General features: G+C 39.5%; 1 protein-coding gene and 1 long non-coding RNA gene across 2 annotated transcripts; both read right to left on the bottom strand.

Annotated features, from left to right (window-relative positions):
• Position 1: 1 nt before the first annotated feature.
• On the bottom strand, positions 2-16,600 carry LOC131981973 (cyclic nucleotide-gated cation channel beta-1-like). The gene is made up of 9 exons (XM_059346522.1): positions 16,541-16,600; positions 16,413-16,440; positions 14,597-14,706; positions 10,685-10,776; positions 9,515-9,652; positions 8,416-8,457; positions 1,977-2,184; positions 1,574-1,601; positions 2-273 (listed from the first exon to the last, which is right to left on the bottom strand). The coding sequence occupies exons 1-9, from the start codon at positions 16,598-16,600 to the stop codon at positions 2-4; spliced, it is 978 nt and encodes a 325-aa protein (XP_059202505.1).
• Positions 16,601-17,920: 1,320 nt separating this feature from the next.
• On the bottom strand, positions 17,921-20,777 carry LOC131989610 (uncharacterized). The gene is made up of 5 exons (XR_009395968.1): positions 20,709-20,777; positions 19,643-19,667; positions 19,513-19,567; positions 18,114-18,175; positions 17,921-18,032 (listed from the first exon to the last, which is right to left on the bottom strand). It is a non-coding gene; the product is annotated as an uncharacterized LOC131989610 (long non-coding RNA).

Raw genomic sequence — 20,777 nt, 5'->3', positions numbered from 1 at the left:
GCTAAGGCTGCTGGGGATGCTGGGAGTTGGGGTTCTGGCCCGTGAAGCAGCGGTAGAGGCTCATGCAGCACTGGCGCGCCTGCTTGGGGAGCTGTGACAGCTGCTGTGACAGCTCCTGGGTCAGCAGGGCGAACTCCGGTGGCGGGCTGGGCAGGGACAGTTTGGGCGGGGTGAGGTTCTCATCGTGCAGCAGCTTCCTGCAGCGCTCCAGACACACGGCGGCAAATGGCAGCCCAAGCACAAAGCTTTTTATCGGGGAGCAAAGGTCGGGAACTGCATGGAGAGAAAGTCAGAGGAACTGTGAGATCCTGTAGATAGCAACACACAGGGAACCTACATAATCATCTACAGTCATTGAAATAAACAATTAGACCACCCTTTTTCTTCAGTGTCTTGTTCATTTAAATGCCTGGTACAAGTAAAGGTACATTTGTTTGGATTAATATAATGATAACAACAAAAATAGCTCATAAGAGTTTAATTTAAGAGCTGATATCTAGACATTTTCCATAGTTTTCTTGATAATGATTTTGGTTATTATCAAGAAAACCATGGAAAATGTCTAGATATCAGCTCTTAAATTATATTATTTGAAGGTACAAATGTACCTTTAGTTGTACCAGGCATTAAAATGAATAATAAATTGAAACTAGTAAAAGAGTAACAATTTTGACAAACAATTCCTCAGTTTTTCAGATTAAACATTAAAAAATGCTTTTTCCAGTTTCCCATGAAAGGATTTTCTGCTTTTTTTTGGCAAAGAATGGCACAGAACTATTGTAAAATACACAAATAGTTCCTCATTTATTAAAGCAAAATGATGTCAAACATTTGTTGCCTGGTACAACTAAATGTACATTTGTTTGGAGAAATATAATGAGTTTAATTTAAGAGCTGATATCAAGACATTGTCCACGGTTTTCTTGATAATAACCAAAATCAATGACAAAAAAAAACATTGAGAATGTCTAGATATCAGCTCTTTAAATAAACTATTATCAGCCATGTTTGTTGTTATTATTGTATTTGTCCAAACAAATGTACCTTTAGTTGTACCAGGCATTAAAATGAACAAGAAATTGAAGAAAAAGGGTGGTCTAATCATTTTTTCCATGACTGTATAATCCTGGACCGCAACTTTTCAATAGATATGAAATAAAGATATACATTTTAAAGACATGTTTTTGTCCTTGTTATCCTGGAAAAAAGTGCATTCATATTCAAGCTAATAAGAGACTGTAAGAGGCTGAAAAATAGAAGTACAGTAATGTGCAAAAGTCTGAAAAAATTATGGTGGTTTGATGGCAAAAGGTGCTCACAGTAAATATTGATTTGATTTAGATTTTTATTCTGTTCACTCACTTTAATTAAGTTTTCACTTTTAATTTAATTTAATTGATAAAAATAAACTATTAACATTTCTATTTTTAAAAGCATTCTTATTTTACAGCATTTTCCCACAGCTGCATAAAACCTTTGCACAGTACTGTAGATCTGGGAGTGAAAGGGTTAATTGTGTCACATTAAATTCTTCTCTAAGGTGTTAATTAAATCAGAAATGTCCTGCTCTCACCTCCACAATCACCTTCTGCTGCGTTAGTCTGAGAGAAGAGAAAAGAGAGCATTGTTTTGGAGGTGGACATTTTCAGCTGGAAGGGTCTGAAAGGGTAGTAAATTTGTACACAGTGTATTATTGACCCATTAGAAAAATTTAAATTTGAATTTCAAAATATATCAAGAAAAAAACCCTTCTTCCAAAAATCATGCCATTTGCAGTATCACAGCCAAAATTATTGCCAGAACAAAAGTGAAAATTACAAATATGGCTGAAAATGTCCCAAGTGGCCCCAGAGGGTTAAAATTGGTAGAATAGTAGAACAGTTTAATTACTAGGCACTGTAGTCTGTAAACATCAGCTTACATCTGTGAGGATCAATAATAATCAACACAGGAGGCTGGTTGATAAAGGCTTTGACCTGATCTGTGGTGGCGGCTGAAGGTTGGGACTCTGCAGGTTTTGGTCCTGGTTCTGGAGCTTTTGCCGGTTCTGGTTCTGCAGCCTGAGGTTGTTGGGTAATGGTGGTCTGGGACGGCGGACTCTCCAGCTCTCTCCTCTCTGAAGCCGGCTCCACGTCTGTGGATGAAGGACTGTTCTCGTCTTCAGCTGAACAGACGTCCAGACTCCTGGAGGAGCAGAATAAACTCCTGAACACTCGGATGGTTTTCATGAGAACAAACACGAGTATCTTTCCTGGAAGTGTTCAGGTGCAGAATTAGAGGAAAGACAGATACAAACAGAATCATTAAAAATAAAGTTTAGGAAGCAGAATGAGACAAATGAAACTCAGTTTTCATCGTGTCTGTGCACAAAAAATAATGTTCCCAAACAACAAATTTGTATCATCAATTCTGTGTTGAGGGAAAATTATTTTCTCCCAGATTATGTTCGTTGTTGAAGTTTCCAAAGATAAATGTTTATAATCAAAGCCGCAACATGGAACAGACCATGATCTTCTCCTGAGCCTGACCAAGTGTTTTAGCTTTAAAACACAACTTTAATAACAAATTTAAAACTGAGATGTCATCTGAGAGAAAACATGCTTCCCTCCAAACATCGCTGACGATGCATGTCCAAAAACCAACTGATTTGATTTGTGATATTGGCTTTTATAAATAAAATTGACCTGACTTGATAACATGTTGTCAACAAAGTGACCATTGAACGGTTCATCCAAACATACAAATTCAACATTGTCTAAAGTTCAGACCTACCTTTTGAGGTCAGCTCTGACTCAAAGGAGGAGAAACGTTAGAGGAAAGCAACACAAGATAAATTTAACCATGAGGAGACAGTGTGGTGAAAGAAAGAGGCAAAGCTTCTGCAGAGAAGGACGGTGATGCAGCTGCAGCAGACAGTGAAGTGTTCAAGCAGAAAGAGAAGAATAAAGCCAGAGATATACCTGCTTTTAACTTTACACTCACATGCACATGGAGGCTGAAAGAGTTTCCTGTCAGAGAAACCTCCAGGAACTCACAGTACATGTGTCAGTGTGCGGCTGGTTGTCTACGTGAGCTACGTAAATTTATCTCCAACCGTAGAAAATCCAAAGTCCCGCCCTCGTTCCAACTAACTGAGCTGAGGAGATCAACGGACAACTCAATCGCACAATAACATTTGATAACATGATATAACAAAATTCATTTAGTTCACTTTCTTAGCTCCAGTCCGTTTGGTTTGGACGAATCAGAGTGAAATTGATAATTTTGGTTGGTTTTGTATTCAGTCTGGTTTCTTTCACAGAGCAGAAATGTAAGCAGACCAAATAAAAACAAAGATTAGCAGAGGGGCATGTACGAAGGTGGAGGGCTGAAATCAACTCACACTATTATTTCTGATTGGTTGGAATAGAATGCAAACAAAGCAAGGTGGAATCGATCACAAAGTCTGTTTGATTCTAGCGGCCGCAATCTGTTCTGGTGATCACCAAACTAACGTGGAGAGAAACGGTCAGAAGGAGCTCCTGGTGAGGCTCAGGGCGTCAACAACGTGTCTATCCATTATTTCCACAGACGATGTGCTGCGATTAGACAGCTGTAGAACCAGAGAAGGAGAGCCTTGATGCTCTGACCACTATCTGATCTACCACCAAGGAAATATTCTGTTATTCTGAGAAATATGTTGATCATTCTGCAATGACAAGTTAGCGTTCTGGTTCATTTACTTTAATCTGGTCGGATTCTGGTCAGATTACATTCACAGTGAGTCGAACCGCACCAGAGACCCTCACAGGACGTCTAGGACCGGACCAGAGTACGACTGGAGCAGTCACAAGAGACCAAACCAACCGGGACAAGGATGACAGGGGGGACAGGGCCTGGCTGGTAAATCACATGTATTAAATGAGACTTTAAGGTCTTCCCCTGTTGGGGGCGTTTATTCTAAGGAGCTAAAGTTAACCCTCTGACCAATTGCAAAGATACTGTACACTGCAAAAACCAACTGACAAAAAATAAGAAATAAATAACTAGAATTAAACAAATACATGCTCAAAACAAGTAAAATTATCTGCCAGTGCAGTAAGTAAATTTTTCTTTGTAAGAATTCTTTAAATAAGTAAAAATATCCAGGCACTGGAAAAACCAATGATAGCTTGAAATAAATCCAAATATATACTTATTTTGAGCAATTGTGGCTTGAATAGCCCAACTGTAGTGACATTAAAATAAGCCAGCAATACTTGAAACGATCATGTTTTAGTGGTGAAAATGCTTTTGAAAAAGCATTAAAACTATATGCAACTAAAACTCTCAATTGGAGCCAATATTTTAGTTAAAACAATATAATTAAGATACTATTGCTTGATAGAAGAAAATACTTGGTAGACTTCATGTTTTTTGCAGTATAGACGTTGTGAGTTTACCCTCCAGTCTACAAAGAGTAAAGAGTGAAGGGCCCTCCAAGGTAGTAAACCATCTCCTTGTTATTTTCATGGACAGAATCTCTCAGCAGAGTCTAGTTCAGACAGACAGCTGATATTAAATCAGCCTGGATTGGGGCCGGACTTCAGCTCGCTCTACAAAGCCGTAAGTAGCTAGTAAGCTTTATGTAGCTGATCTTAATACAAGCTTCTGCACAGGAAGAGCGCAGACCATACCAGAACAAAATGAGAGTTTAACGGAAATCTAATGATATATACAGGTACATCTAAAAAAATTGAATATCATGAAACAGTCCATTATTTTTTGTCAGTCATTTCAGAAAGTGAAAATATTATTTCATTACGTGTACAGTTAAATATTTCATGCATGTTTTTCTTGTAATTTTGATGATTCTGGCTTAGAGAAAATGATAACCCAAAACTCAGTGTCTCAGAAAATTAGAATATTGTGAAGAAGTTCAATAATGGAGTCCACAGTCAGTGGTGATTTGGGGCCATGTCCTCTGCTGGTGTTGGTCCGCTGTGTTTCCTGAAGTCCACAGTCAACATAGCAGCCATCTACACTTACATTTACATTTACATTTAGTCATTTAGCAGACGCTTTTATCCAAAGCGACTTACAGGAAGAGTAAAAAGCAAACAATCAAGGTCTAGTGCAATAAGAGCTATTAGTGCTAGTGACAATTCTTTGAGGAGTAGACTTATCATGTGGTCTAGGAGAGAAGATGCTCTCTGAAGAGCTGGGTCTTCAGGAGTTTTTTAAGGGTAGAGAGGGACGCCCCTGCTCTGGTAGGAACTGGTAATGTGTTCCACCAGCGGGGAACAAGAAGTGCAAAGAGTCTGGATTGCCTTGGACCAACGGGGGGCAGAGCCAGGCGCCGTTCATTGGAAGAGCGCAACGGTCGTGAGGTAGCATATGTCTGAATCAGGGCGTTCAGGTTGGTAGGAGCAGTAGCGGAGACAACTTTGTAGGCCAGCATTAGAGATTTGAATTTGATGCGGGCTGCAACAGGTAGCCAGTGGAGCTCAATGAGCAGCGGAGTGACATGTGACCTTTTTGGCTGGTTGTAGACCAGACGCACCGCCGCGTTCTGGATCATCTGAAGCGGTTTTACTGAGCAGGCTGGCAGGCCTGTCAGGAGGGCATTACAGTAGTCAAGTTTTGAGATGACAACAGCTTGTGTCAGGAGTTGAGTGGCATGTTGAGTTAGGTAAGGTCTGATTTTTCTGATGTTGTAAAGTGCAAAGCAGCATGACCGGGTAACTGAGGCGACATGACTGGAAAAGGTGAGTTGGTCATCAATCATCACCCCTAAGTTTCGCACCACCTTGGTGGGTGAAAGACACAGGGAGTCAATCTTGATGTTGATGTTGTGGTGTATTGTGGGTTTAGCAGGGAGGACCAGCAGTTCAGTTTTTGAAAGGTTCAGCTGGAGGTGATGTGCCTTCATCCAACTGGCTATGTCTGAGAGGCAGTCAGAGACCCGAGCAGAGACCAATGGGTCATCAGGAGGAAATGACAGATAGAGCTGAGTGTCATCTGCATAGCAGTGATAGGAAAAGCCATGTGAGCGGATAACCTCACCCAGAGAGGTGGTGTAGATAGCAGGACATTTTAGAGCTCTTCATGCTTCCACAAGTTCTTTGGAGATTTTCCAGCAGGACTTGGCACCTGCCCACACTGGCAAAGGTACAAAGCTGGTTCAATGACCATGGTGCTACTGGGCTGGACTGGCAAACCTACTCGGCTGACTTGAACCCCATAGGAGTCTATGGGCTGTGTCAAGAGGAAGGTGAGAGATACCAGACGCAGATGACCTGAAGGCTGCTCAGAGCAACATGGTGCTGTAGGCTGATAAGCTCCATGCCACGCTGCATTAATGCAGTAATTCATGCAAAAGGAGCCCAACCAAGTATTGAGTGTATAGAAATTAAGATACTTTTCAGAAGCCTGACATTTGTGTTTAAATATCCTTGTTTTATTGATCTTATGTAATATTTAAATTTTCTGAGACACTGAGTTTTGTGTTTTCATTATCTATAAGCCATAATCATCAAAATTACAAGAAATACATGCTTGAAATATTTCACTCTATGTGTGAGTTTCACTTTCTGAAATAATTGACAAAAAATATTCTAATTTTTTTGTGATGTACCTGTAGATTATTGTTATAGATAAATCAGATTGGAATGATCAGTATGGGAGCGTCGCTCCCCAGAGAGCAGCTGTTCTCTAACTATCGGAGCTTACTGGACGGGAACAGTGTCTTTATTGTCCTCTGGACTCATTCTGTCTTCACTGTCCTCCTGCAGCTGCTGCAGCCTGAACGGTTGGCAATAAGGGAGGAACGAGACGGACAGCCTCCATCAGACACTTCAGCTCATGATGTCATGAAGCGGTTAGCTGCTACAAAGAGGGGAGAGGGCGGAGTCTGAGTCCAGCTAACAGCAGCAGAAGATGAGTTCAGCTCTAACGCTGCAGCAGAGGAAACTCAAAGCACAGGCAGAGCAGAATAACAGGCAGAAACTCACAGTTTACATACTGACATCATGCATCATCATAAACTCCTGTTCCCTGTCTCTATTTCAGTGTCTAGAAGTGCTTCTACTGTCTGAGAACTATTTGAACTTTAGTTGTGGGGACGAGAATAGGCTGTCTAATTGTGCATTCTTGCAATATCATGAGAATATGCAAGAATCGTGGGATCATATTAACGCAAATCCATTTTTTGCATCGAAGGTAAAAGGTGGCATATTTTCTTATAAACTCACACTGCTCAAAAAGACCCCAATGCATTCAAATCAATGTTGGTGTCAGTTATTGATATATTCAAGGCACTAATAATTCCCCCCAAAATGTTTTTAATTTAAAAAAAATGGGTTAATATTCCTAAAAGGGCATTAAAGGGTTAAAATTATATAAGAAATACATGTAAATTGTATAGTTATGATCAGGACTAAAGTTGGTCAAAATATATAATGCAGTGAAAATAAAAAGTAAATAATATATAATATTTTTATAGCACATTTTAGGAAAAGAACGTTTTGTGCAGCGAGGGTAAAAAGTGGCATTTTTTTTATCAACTCACATTGCTAAAAAAAATAACAATGCATTAAAATCAATGTTGGTGTCAATTTTTGACATATCCAAAGGTGTCATAATCCCCCCCCAAAAAATTAAAAAATAATAAATAAATAAATAAATAAAATGAAAATACAGTTTGCACTTAGTAAATAGAAAATATTACATATTTTGTGTTTTTATCATTTAAATTAAAATTCTTTAAGAGATACGTGTGAATTGTATAGTTATAATCAGGACTGAAGTTGGTCAAAAGATTTAATGCATTGAAAGTGAAAAAAAGTATTCATATATAATATTTTTATAGCACTTTTTAGGAGAAGAACATTTTTTGCACCAACGTTTTCTGGAGGGGTGCACAAAGGGTAAAAGAAAAGCAGTGAACAGCACTGAAGAGGTTCAGCATGGATGTTGTGTGATGCTGACAGACCTGCCAGTATTTCATGAAAGTATCAGACTTTTCCAGTTTCCAGTGCTGGCTTCTCAGATGGTTCAGGTTTGTCTCAGTCAAACTCTAAACTAGTCAAACACTCCAGAAATGGACCCAGAGTAACCTGGAGGAGCTGGATGCGAGAACAGGCAGTTGGTGGACATTAAACAGACTTTATCCTGCCAGCTCCTTCTTATAAAGTCTGTTTAATGCCCGACTGAGTGTGAACAGAGCAGGTTATTGTTGTGAGTATTCACAGTGAGTGAGTGGGTCTGCTGCTGATGTTTCTGTCATGTGACTGGTGCCAAAACATAACAAATAAGTGGGACACCTCAGTAAAACATAAAGTGTGTCAGTGAGCTGTTGAACCGATCAGTGACAAGTGATGAATCTGAGCTGCAGCGAGGAGCAGGTAACATTACTGAGCAGCAGGGAGGAGGGGTAGCTCTCAGAGAGAAACTTACTCTGGGTCGTCCTCGTTCTCCTCCTCCAGGATATTGGGCAGTCTGTGGAGGACACAGCAGGACAGTGTTTGTCTCTCTGTAGATGGACTGCAACTATAGACCCTTTTTCAGCCAACGTCACAAAATGTTGCGTGCATTCTGGCAACGAAGTGGTGTTGTTCTCCAGTCGTTCCGACTGACAAATGAGCATTTATAATCATTTACAAACTGTTCCCAGCATTAACATGTCTGGTTGTTGCGTATACGGTTGTACGAATCGTTATTCCACTGGAGGACTAAAGTTTTATAGGATTCCGACCATTTCAGAGCAACCGGCGGCGTCTGTGGCTGCAGGTGATTAAACGTGTGGACTGGAATGAGGACATAATCAACAATGCTGGCATCTGCAGCGCCCACTTTATATCAGGTAAGGTAATCTATCTAGTCTTTGATTTAATGGGAATCCTTGTTTACATTTGTGATTGTCTGTATTACTAGCCAAATCTAACGCCAGCTTATCAAACTATAGCTGCATTTGGTGACTATTCTGCATAGTACAGACAATCACCAATGTAACAAGGCTTCCCGTTAAATCAAAGACTAGATAGATTACCTTACCTGATATAAAGGAATGTCCTCATTCCAGTCCACATGTTTAACCACCTGCAGCCACAGACGCCGCCGATTGCTCTGACATGGTCATGATCCTGTCGGAATCTTATAAAACTTTAGTCCAGCGGCGGAATAACGATTCGTACAACCGTATACCAGCAATCAGACATGTTGATGCTGGGAACAGTTTGTAAATGCTTATAAATGCTTCTTTGTCAGTCAGAAAAATGCAGTGATGTTTTTTTGGAAAGCAGCGGCCTCCTCCGTGGTGAACTGCCACCATCACTTTGAATGTTTAATGGATGTATTCAATGAAGACATGAAATATTATAATAGTTTGTGTGGTGTTAGGTTAAGCACGTTGTGTTTGTCTATACTTGGACTTAGATGCAAATAAGATCACATTTTATGACAAATTAATGCAGAAAAAATAGGTAATTTCAAAGGGTCGCCTACTTTTTCTTGCAACTGTAAATGAAGGCCACTGTGTGTATAAATAAAAACTCACTGCTCGTTGGACTCCGGCAGAGATTCGATGACGATCTTGGCTGAGTGCTCCACCTCCAGCTGCCGCACCGCCTCCTCCGCGGCCTTGCAGGCCATCTCCTCTGCCTCGCGGGCCGCCTCCAGACGGTCCTGCTGCAGCCTGCACCACAATCAAAGATCACACACTGAAACACTCTTAACCCTCTGGGACCACTCAGGACATTTCAGCCATATTTGTCATTTTTCACTTTTGTTTTGGCAATAATTTTGGCTGTGATACTGCAAATGGCATGATTTGTTGGAAGAATGTTTTTTTTCTTGATATATAATTTGAAATTCAAATTTCAACTTTTCTAATGGGTCAATAATACACTGTGTATAAATTTACTACCCTTTCAGACCCTTCGGGCTGAAAATGTCCACTTCCAAAAAACGCGAGAAAAAATTTACAGATTAATATTTTTTTCTACTTTTTTCTGCATAAACCTCTTAAACAACTTCCACTCTGCTCAAAAGTACCAAATGTTTAAACATTTTTGGCATTTTAAGCCTTTAAATGCCAGTTTGATTTATGTCACTGATGATTTTTATTTTCCATAAAGGGTCTGAAAGGGTTAAATTAAAGTGGGCCCAGAGGGTTAAATACAGAAGAAAGAGAAATACAGCCTGCAAGTCCTGCTGTTGCCACATACAGGTGCATCTCAATAAATCAGAATATGATAAAAAGTCTATTTCCAGTTGTTCAAGTCAAATAGCCCCAACCAAGTAATGAGTCATATAGATGGACATACTTTTCAGAGGCCAACATTTCCATATTAAACATACTTTTTAAAATTGGTCTTTTGTAATATTCAAATGTTTTTGAGAGACTGAATTTTAGGTCTTCGTTAAATGTAACTCGCAGTCATTATAATTAGAATAAATTTAATAAATGAAGACAGGAAATGTTTCATTCTGTGTGTAATGGATCTATATGATGTGTTATTTCACCTTTTTGAATTGAATTACTGACATAAATAAACTTTTATATGATGTTCTAATTTATATAGATGCACCTGTATATGCTGCTTCTACAATAATAAAGGCCTTCAGCTGCTGAGATCTCACTGTGGAACAAACTGTTGGACGTCAGGCATGTTTAATGTAGTTGTGAATAAAATAAAAGTAAGATAAAGACAGAGCAGCTGCTCACCTGTCCTCCAAGTGAACCAGCACAGCTTCTCCTGTCTCCTTCTTGATGCTGTCCATCTGTAGAGATCGTTCATCCGTCTCTTCCGTCTGTAGCTGACACAGAGACAGATCTTTATCTTCACGTCTTCACATCTTAAATTACTTTACTTCGTTACTTTTCAAAAACATGATGCACAACCTGAATACGCTATAAAGAAATAGACCTTTCAGCCTAATTCTATTCTTTCTGCATATTCCATCATATAATCATCAAACGAAACAGTCGTATTCTCTCTCAAGGTTTCCTGAAAATGACTCCCTCTGCGGCAGCTTGACACCGCTTTTGGTCGGTATTTTGTGGAAATGGGTAATACGTCCTCGAGCCAGCAACAAGCTTCTTCAGTTCAGCGGCACTAAGTCCTGTCGCTCTTAGGTTCTAATTTCACCTGTTTAGCAGGAAATGGCCTGTCGCAGGTTTGCCCGGTTGAATTGGATGTGGTAGCTGCAGTGATCATGTCAGTGGGGGGATCTGGGGGTGTCTCAATGAGTTTCACATTCCTGTGCTGGCTTGCTAGGTGCTTGCTCAGATTTGAGATGGAATTTTTCGCTGTAGATAAAAGTTTTCTTCCCTCGTAGAGTGTACATCGGACGCTAATGTTTTTGTCACTTTTTACCGAGTCAAACTCAAAGTAATGTTGGTACTTCCAGGCATTAAACGCTGCATGGTCCTGCTCTCTCCTGCACTCCATCTCTTGTTGACACACATGTTTGTTACCACTGACGTCGCACCGCTCATACGTGATTGACATGAGACACTCTCACAAACAAAATCACGGTTTAGTAATGCAGTAACGCAGCCTGCTTCCAGGAAAGTAACAGTAATCTAATTACTGTTTTTGCAATTGTAATCCCTTACTTTACTCGTTACTTGAAAAAAGTAAAAAAAATCAGATTACAGTAACGTGTTACTTCTGACGCGTTACTATTTTATACAGTCTATGGTTACTGTCCATCACTGGTCATAACTGCCATGATTCCCACTCGGTCATGGCCCAGCATCCTCTGAAGTACCGTGATGACTCTGCTAACGCTTGAACTGTTGAGTCCTTCTATGGGACTTGTCCTGGTTCTCACTCTGAGAATACTACAGTCCAGGATGCGTTGGTACTTACCTGTGAAGGAGTCCCTCCCCCACAGTACCAATGGGACGTTTCTGGTAGCACAGTACAGTAACGACTACTGGCTGTAAAGATGTTCAAGGTTTGCTCAAAGTAGACGAGGCTGACAGAGACAGTGTTGTGAGAAAATATTATAAAACAATGTATGCATTTAATCCAATAGAGTGTGTTATTAATCAGGCAAAAAGCAGTAATGATCATTCTTGACTTGTTTTGAGCTAAATGAGTGTGTGTCATACTGAGAGCTGTAACCTGAGACACATTGAGCAATCACTTTGATGACCAGACCAAAGACTGAGAGTAAAGACTTGTAAAAGGATGTTTTTGAAGGTTATAATAATTAAAAATGTGATTATTCTTAACCTGTTAGCGTCCTATGTCCCGCCCATAATTATTAATATGATAATTATAAAAACCTGTGTAAAATTGTCATTTTTTGAGATATCTTCATCAGATTTGAACTTGGAGTAGTTCATATTTTATACTTTGACCCCATTGTGGAAAACACAAGCGGACAATAAAAAAAACATATTTTAGGTGTGTTTCAACTTCCATCACTCAATAACAGCAGCACTTCCAGTTATTCTTTGGGAATAAACTCCAGAGTTACCTTTCAAATGTGACCAAAACCAGATTTACTCTAAACTATTCAAAATGTTAATGTTTTTTTTAGGCGTTTTAAGGTTAATTTGCAGGAAGGCTAAGGGGTTAAATAAAAATGAACATAACTCATCTAGTATTAGGAACAAAACACAGGAAGTCTTAGTGCCCATATACGGTAACATGGAAGGTAAAAATGCTGACACCAGCAGAAATTTCAGTCCTTGGCAGATGAAAACAATCACCTAATCAGTGCACACATCACCTCATTTTTACCAAGATACAGATTTACGAAAAAAGAAGATTGTATGACATGTAAACTGATGTTTTAACGCTGTTTATTCAGTATCCTGTGGTTTCAACCAGGGAACTCATTGAGTTTTGATCTCTTGACCTTTGCAAGAATAAAACTCTGCTGCATGAACCTCTGAACCAATCTCCTGCTACTTTTTTTCATTCTATCATTTTTGAGTCTTAGAGATTGGGGAAGATTTTGGTGTATATGTTTTTGGCAAGTTGGGAGGCTCTCTGCCCGTCTAATCTGACCTCGGGGCTGTAAGCTCTCTTAATTTGCCACTACAACAGGGTCAAACAGGACAAATCCAAAGTATTTATCATCCACTGGGGACACTGAATCAAATGTTACAATCTGCTGTCTGCTGATTGTATGATTACTGTTAACATCCTTAATAAACTCTGCAGAGGAGAACAGTTTTTTGTTCGTGTGTTTGTCTACAGGACTACAGAAAAACTACCAGCCCAGCTCTCCTGATAATTGGTGGAGTGGTGCAGCGCAGGCCGAGGGAGATCTGGTTACAGTTTGGAGCAGATCCACATACTCGCCCACATTTATCAAACGAGCGTATGACAGAAAGTGAGCGTAAAGTAGGTGTATATTATATAGGTTATTAGGCTTTATATATCACAATGTATAAATGAAATATTGTAACCTCACCAGAAGTTTGTTTGTCCACTGCTACTCTGCAGCAGAACTGATTTCCTTTCATTTCACTTTTTATGCTGCCAAACAAAACCAGTTTGTTGTGTTGCAGCTGTTGGACGTCAGCGTTTCATTTTCTGCCTCTGAGAAATTCCTCTTCTTTTGGGATTAAAACTTACTTTAAAACATTGTTTACTTCCGGGCTGCAACCAAAAATATGTGCATTTAAGACATTAAAACATTTAAGTCTGTGGTCCAAATGTAAAATATTCAGTGAACTTGTTTGAGTTTATAACTATAAGTTATTTTATTTCATAAACCTCCGTCGCTGCATATTTCTGTAATATGTCTATTTCGCTCCTTTTGTTATTTGCAACGGTGCACTTTGCTAATAGAGCTGACTTTGGGGGGGAAAATCCTCTTTTTGGCCGTATTGCGCCCTTCTGTGTCGTAAACTCTCGAGGAAAGCTATCTGAATCGGGTATATATTAGGGCGTGGTATTTAAATGACGCTTGTTTCAAGCACATTTATCAACAGCCGATCGTTTTCACGCTGTGATTGAAGGGATACAAATGTTCGATAAATCACACATGAACCTTGTCATAAGACGAAATATCTGCTCAGATCTGCGCTCGTTTCTACGTTCTTTTGATAAATGAGTGCCAGTGTTTTTGCTTTTGTTAACAGGACATGGCCTGCTACTTCTGTATGTTTTCTCTGTATGTGCTGAGGGTCATTAGACAGTGACTTTAAACAAAAACCAAATATCAAAAGATTATTATATAGTTCTGTAGACATATTTGAACTATTAACATGAACTGATTAAATATGTACATGCAGGTGCATCTCAGTACATTAGAATAGCATGAAAATCCATTTCCAGTAGTTCAAGTCAACCAAGTATTGAGTCATATAGATGGACATACGTTTCAGAGCCCAACATTTCCATATTAAACAGACTTTTTAAAATTGGTCTTTTTGTAATATTCACATTTTTTGAGACAGGGAATTTTAGGTCTTCATTAAATGTAAGCCATAATCATTATAATTAGAAGAAAATAAATAAATGAAGACATGAAATGTTTCATTCTGTGTGTAATGGATCTATATAATGTGTTATTTCACCTTTTTGAATTGAATTGCTGACATAAATAAAACATTTTTCTATGATATTATAATTTATTGAAATGCTCCTGTACTGGCAGGATGTCTCACCGGTTTGTCTCTGCTCTGTGTCTCCTGTCTCATGTCCTTATCCTGCTGCTTGTCCTCGTCCTGTCCGATGTCCTCCAGCACCAGCTCCGTCTTCTTCTGCACAATTCTGACTGAACGCCACGAGGAAGAGCAGCTGAGGTTATCTGCTGGATACTGTGCGTGTGTGATTGTGTGTTTGTGTTTTTGTGCGTGTACGAATCCTCATCAATCATAAATTAATACCACAAATAACAGAAATTATGATTTTATGTGTAAAAATCAACAACAGGTGACATCAATAATACAGATGTGATGTTTTCTGCAAAACATAATTGTTTGTTAGACTCATTGGTTGATTGATTGATTGGTTGATTGGTTTACTAACCAACACAACAAAAACACTCAACAAAGCTCTTTTTTTTCTCCAGTTTCTTTATTTCATGAACTTGTAGCAAAATGTTTCTGCCTTTATGAGTTAGCTGCCTTTATTTCATCTGCAAAAGCTTTTAAAGAAAGCAAAAGATTCTCTTACCGCTTCTGTGAGAACCAACAGCGGAATAATCTGTGTAACCTGAGTTCTGTTCAGCCTGTGTGTGGTTTCTACTCTGCAGTGTGGATTATTAAACAACTGAAAGGCTCTCTGTGAGATCATTAACAGCAACAATCTCCTTCCTGACCTGTACATCTTTTACAGAGAGCAAACTGATCAGATTTCATTCCTTTAGTGTTTCAGGGAGAAAAATATGTTTGGTAAGAAAATCTAAGTTTAACTGAAAGCACTGCAGCTGTGTGTGTGTGTGAGCTGTGTGTGAGCCTGCTGTCTGCTGCTGTCTGTGTCAGTGTGAGCGACTCTGTCCTGCTCTTCCTTCTCCTTTTATTTTAAGGGGCTCTTGCCGCCTCTCCCCCCTGAAACAGAAGGAGAAGAGCAGCCCGGTTAGAGTCCGCCTCACTGACACCAACCTGCCAATCAGTAATCACTGCACAGCTGGCAGAACCCACCAACCAGTCAATCAATCAATCAATCAGTCAATCAATTCATCTGTTCATCAGTTCATCTATGCATGTGTTTGTGCAAACTGGGTCTGTCCTAATAAAACATTTAGTCCAAGTTGCTTTTCTGCATTTTGCATCAGATTTTTCAGTCCAAACTTCATACTGAAGTTTTGCCTGTAGTTTCTGTATTTTAACTGTTGTGCTGCAGCCGGGTGTAAAATGCTGCAGCAGGATATAAACATTCTGCAGCTGGATCTAAACGTGCAGCTGGGTGTAAACGTGCTGCTGCAGTCGGGTGTAAACATGCTGCTGCAGCCTGGTGTAAAGACGCAGCTGGGTGTAAATGTGCAGCCTGGCGTAAACGTGTGCAGCCGGATGTAAACGTGCAGCCGGGTGTAAACGTGCTGCAGTCGGGTGTAAACAAGATGCAGCCGGGTGTAAACGTGCAGCCAGGTGTAAACATGCAGCCAGGTGTTAATGTGCTGAAGTCGGGTGTAAACATGCTTCAGCCGGGTGTAAATGTGCTGCAGTCGGGTGTAAACATGCTTCAGCCGGGTGTAAATGTGCTGCAATCGGGTGTAAACATGATGCAGCCGGGTGTAAACATGCAGCAGCCGGGTGTAAACATGTGGCCAGGTGTTAACGTGTTGCTGCAGCTGGGTGTAAACATGCTGCAGCCAGGTGGAAACGTGCAGATGGTACAAAAATGTGCTGCAGCCGGGTGTAAACATGCTTTGGTGGGCACATGACCCTAAAATTCTCTGATATCAGTGTATTGTGCTGTTTATTCCCACCTCAGCTAACTCTAATGTTGGTATGTGAGCTGTGGAAGGTTTGTACTTACTGCTCTGCACCTCGTCACTGCCCGACTCCTGCATGAGGACAGCAAACGTTATGAGGACATATTCAGAAAGGATCTGCTGTCATAACTTTATATAGTTATACAGATGAAGTTTTGCTGCACAGACTCACCTGCCTCTGAACAGGCTGAGGCAGCATGCGGCCAATCTCACAGACGATCCATCCCATCATACTGGAACAACAGAGTCAGTCAAACATCTCGTACAAAGAGCTACATCAGCTATCCTGACAACAAACACCCACTGATCTAAAGACAGACACACTCTCCCTGCAGTTACAGAAGGTTCGGGTTAGAAGATCATGTCTAATTATTTGCAGAATTAAGTTTTCTGACTTTTTCTGGGTACAAAGAACAAAGAAAGAACTAAGAAAGCTGTCTGTCTGACCTCACGGGTGAATATTTATCTGATATAATATTATTAATAATGCCCTGTAATGTTGGTTGAAGATATTTCCACCTACTTGGGCTGCTGCTCTGCTTCCTTTGAAGACCTGCGAGAACAAACAGAAAGACAACTGTATTTAACAGTTATCCAGCCATCCAATAAGAACACCTGAGTTTGAAGTAGACAGAAAGTTAATTTCTTTCCCTCTGAAACTAAATTAAAGACCAGAAATTTCAAATGTTTTAAACACCTTTAAGAAAAAGCTCCTGCTCTGGTTTTGGAAGTGGAAAAAAACCCCAAAGAGGTATTTTCAGGAGATTGATGAACACAGACTCACAATCCTGTAAAATGTTTGTGTGTTATTGTTGGATTGTAAAACAGCATTAAGGTGCATAACACAACCAACTAATGACTGCAGAATATGACCCAGAAGACCCTTGATCATGATCTCTGACCTGCAGGAGCAGCTGAGTCTCTGGTTCGTCTGATCACAGCCAAATAAACTGTCCATCACATGTTGTATTACAGGCATTTGTCTTCTCAGTGATAATATTATCTACATTTTCAAGTTTGTGAGAGAGCGTCTGACCGGACTGTTACTGGACGTGGAAACAACGTCTCTTGGTGATGTTTGCTGATTAGAGTTTGATCCATTCAGTCTGATAACATTTAGAAAGTCTAGAAGAGCCAAAATTGTTGTTTTTGAGGAGAAACCAGTCTCTCTTTAGGCCCAGTAGATGCAGAAGAATAATTTTAGGCTTCATGCACCAATGAGCAACTTTCATAGGAATGAATCAATGCACTAATGAGGAGCTGTCGTAAACCAGTCATGTCTTGAACCAACAAACATGAAAGGCGAGTAAACTTTCAGTTTAAAGTGCACTGAGTGACTTTAACATTCCTACAGGACAAGTATATATCATAAAAACATTCTCCATGATCTGTTGAACACATTCTTCTCCAGGTACTACAGAGCTCAGCTGCTCCTCCTGCTGGTCTTCAACTGGACCAGGTTGACAATTCTGTTGTTTTGGGTCAAAGATGAAGTTATTAGAGCGCTCTGTGTTGGACTCACTTCTCAGTGTCTGCTGCTGGTTTGGGGGTCGGAGCAGGTTTTGGTGCTGGAGCAGGTTCTGGTGCAGGTTTTGGTGCAGGAGCAGGTTCTGGGACTGGAGCAGGTTTCGATGCCGGATCAGGTTTCGGTGCCGGAGTTTCAACTGTTTAAAGAAGCAGGAGACTCTGAGGTTAGACGTGTGTTTACTCCAGCAGCAGCAGCAGCTTGAAGGTTTGAGTCTGACCTTTGGTGGAAGCTTCATGAAACTCCGGCCGAGGAACGACGTGTTTAATCCACTCCATCATCCTGTCAGCACAGAAGTTCAATATCACTCATGGTTATGAGGGGCCGTATCACATTCACACTTTTACCTCTCACATTCACAATTTTACCTCTCACATTCACATAAAATACCCCTCATATACACAATTTCACCTCTCACATTCACATGAAATACCTCTCACATACACAATTTCACCTCTCACATTCAAACCTTTACCTCTTACATACACACTTACCTCTCACATTCACAAAATATGTGTGTATGTGAGAGGTAAAACTGTGAATGTGAGAGGTATTTTATCTGTATTTGAGAGGGAAGAATGAAGTATGGCCCAAACAGCCGCTCATACATGGGTCTGGATTATACTGTACATCATTAAAATAAAACATTAACGGTATTGAATCAGAGTAACCTACTGAACTCCACTGGAAAACAACACTAGACATATTTCAGACAGAAACACAGTCAATAAATGTTTGTTAAAAAAACTGTAAGATATTCTGTATTACTCCAGTTGAGCTTTTCTCCCTCTGAATGAAGATACATAATAAATATTATAAGACACAAACTTCTGTTCTCCTTTTTCTAAAAACTACTCTTTGTTTTTTGGAGGCAAACATTTCTGTGTTTCCAGCTCAGAGTTTACAAATTAGATTTGTTTAATCGTATCAGCTCGTAGCTCAGCTGACATTCACCTGCTGAGAATCATCACAGGGTTAAAATGTTCAGCTGGACATAAACACACTCATGAACAACATGAAATTAAATCATCATGTGTTCATTAAGAGTCAGCTGACAACAGTAACGATGTCTGAGGCTGGTTGTATCTCCCTGATGTGCAGAAACATCTGGAGAAACTCTCCAACAACCACCTCAGTGTTAATAGCAGAGTTTAACTTTAAACAGAATATGAGGCTGCAGCGTTTCAACAAAGCTTTAAATGCTTTAAAATCACTTCTCTCTTCATTAAATGTGATTTATATTTCAATATAAATCAGAATTGCTTAAATAATGGAAATATTTGAATAATATATTGAAACATAATTATGGAAAAGTCCCATAAAATCTAATAAATAATAGATTTTATAATATTCCTTCAATACCGTCCTTTCATTTAGTGTTGATCATCATGTTTTTAAACACATTAATATTATTCAATATATATATATATAAAATTTTTACCAAAATGTTAAAGTCATAATTTGAGTGGAAATCGATTTTTTTTCTGATTTCCTCTGATGGAAATGAAATGGAAATATAATCCAGATAATAAGCTTCACTTAGTAAATGTCTCACACAGACACGCACACAGACACAGACACAGACACAGACACACACACACACACACACACACACACACCTGGGTGGAAGTGGTGTGTTGTCAGATTTGTCCTCAGGGATCTGAGCCTCTGCAGCTGAAACAAACACATTCATATTTTAGTCTCTGATTCTTCTGCAGGATTATTATTAATATTATGATCTGTTCTCACCTTTTCCAGCTGCTGTCTGACGCACCTGATGAGAAAAAAACACACAAGGTCACAGATTTAAGGAGATTTCACAGTTCATAGAGTTCATAATAACGTCTGTTTCTCTGGAGGAGAAAATAATATTGTGGTTGTCTGGACGTCTTTATCACAAAAAACCTGCTTTTTCAGAACATAATCTTTAAGATAACTCCCACTCCTTCCGTCACCACATTTTTCAGACTTTTCAGACTTAATTTTGAAACTTTTCAGGTTTAAAACTAAAGGTTTGTTCAGTGTTTCAGCGGCTGTGGAGGAACAGTTTATAACCCTGTGGTGTGAAAAGTGATTTTGTTGTTGTTATTTTTGGGTTTTTGTACATAAATAAAACTTTAAGGCCTTCACACACTGAAATGCACAAAAATGTGAAGAACTTGTCGGACAATATTTCACATCAAAAGTATTTACGGATGTTAACTTGCTGCAGTTGTTTTATTATTTCCTTTTATTTTATTTTCTACCTTATTTATTTGTTTGATTATGTAACCAATAAGCAAAAAAACTAATGAAAGTGAACAGTAATATCGCAGACTGTGACCAAAATAAAAGTCTCGCTCCACAAACACTTTTAAACTACATGAAATTACTTTTAAGCATTAAATAATTAAAGATAAGTACGAATAAGAACTTGTGACAAAAAAAAACAACAACAGTTAGAAAAAATATATCGAGGTGCAAAGGAAATGTATAAAAACAGCCGTGTTGCATGAAAGCCTTCAGGATTACTGCTGAGCAGATTTTTGGTCCGGTCAGCTGTTTTTCTCTGTTTCTTGATGCTAAGCTAAGTTAACCAGCTGCTTTCTCTGTGAAAAATATCTCTCACAAAATGTCAAACTTTCCCTTTAATGTCCTCACAATGAAGACAGCCCAACGTGTGTGTGCTGTTGGTATAATAACACTCTGTTTCAGGAGCTGTAACAAAAATCCTGTGTGTTAAACTCCACAGAGAACCTGAACCTGGATCAGGACCTGGAACATAATAAACCTCCAGGAGTCTCTGTGAGGTTCCTGTTCGGTCTCGGGAACGTACCTCCGCCAGTGGCCCGTCTGCTGCTGCTTCCTTCCTGTTGAGCTCCGGCTGAGGAACGACTTTCTCAAA

The sequence above is a fragment of the Centropristis striata genome, chromosome 2 (assembly GCF_030273125.1).
Source record: "Centropristis striata isolate RG_2023a ecotype Rhode Island chromosome 2, C.striata_1.0, whole genome shotgun sequence".
Lineage (NCBI taxonomy): Eukaryota > Metazoa > Chordata > Actinopteri > Perciformes > Serranidae > Centropristis > Centropristis striata.
The sequence above is the reverse complement of the archived record's forward strand: the minus strand, read 5'-3'. Positions and strand labels throughout refer to the sequence as shown.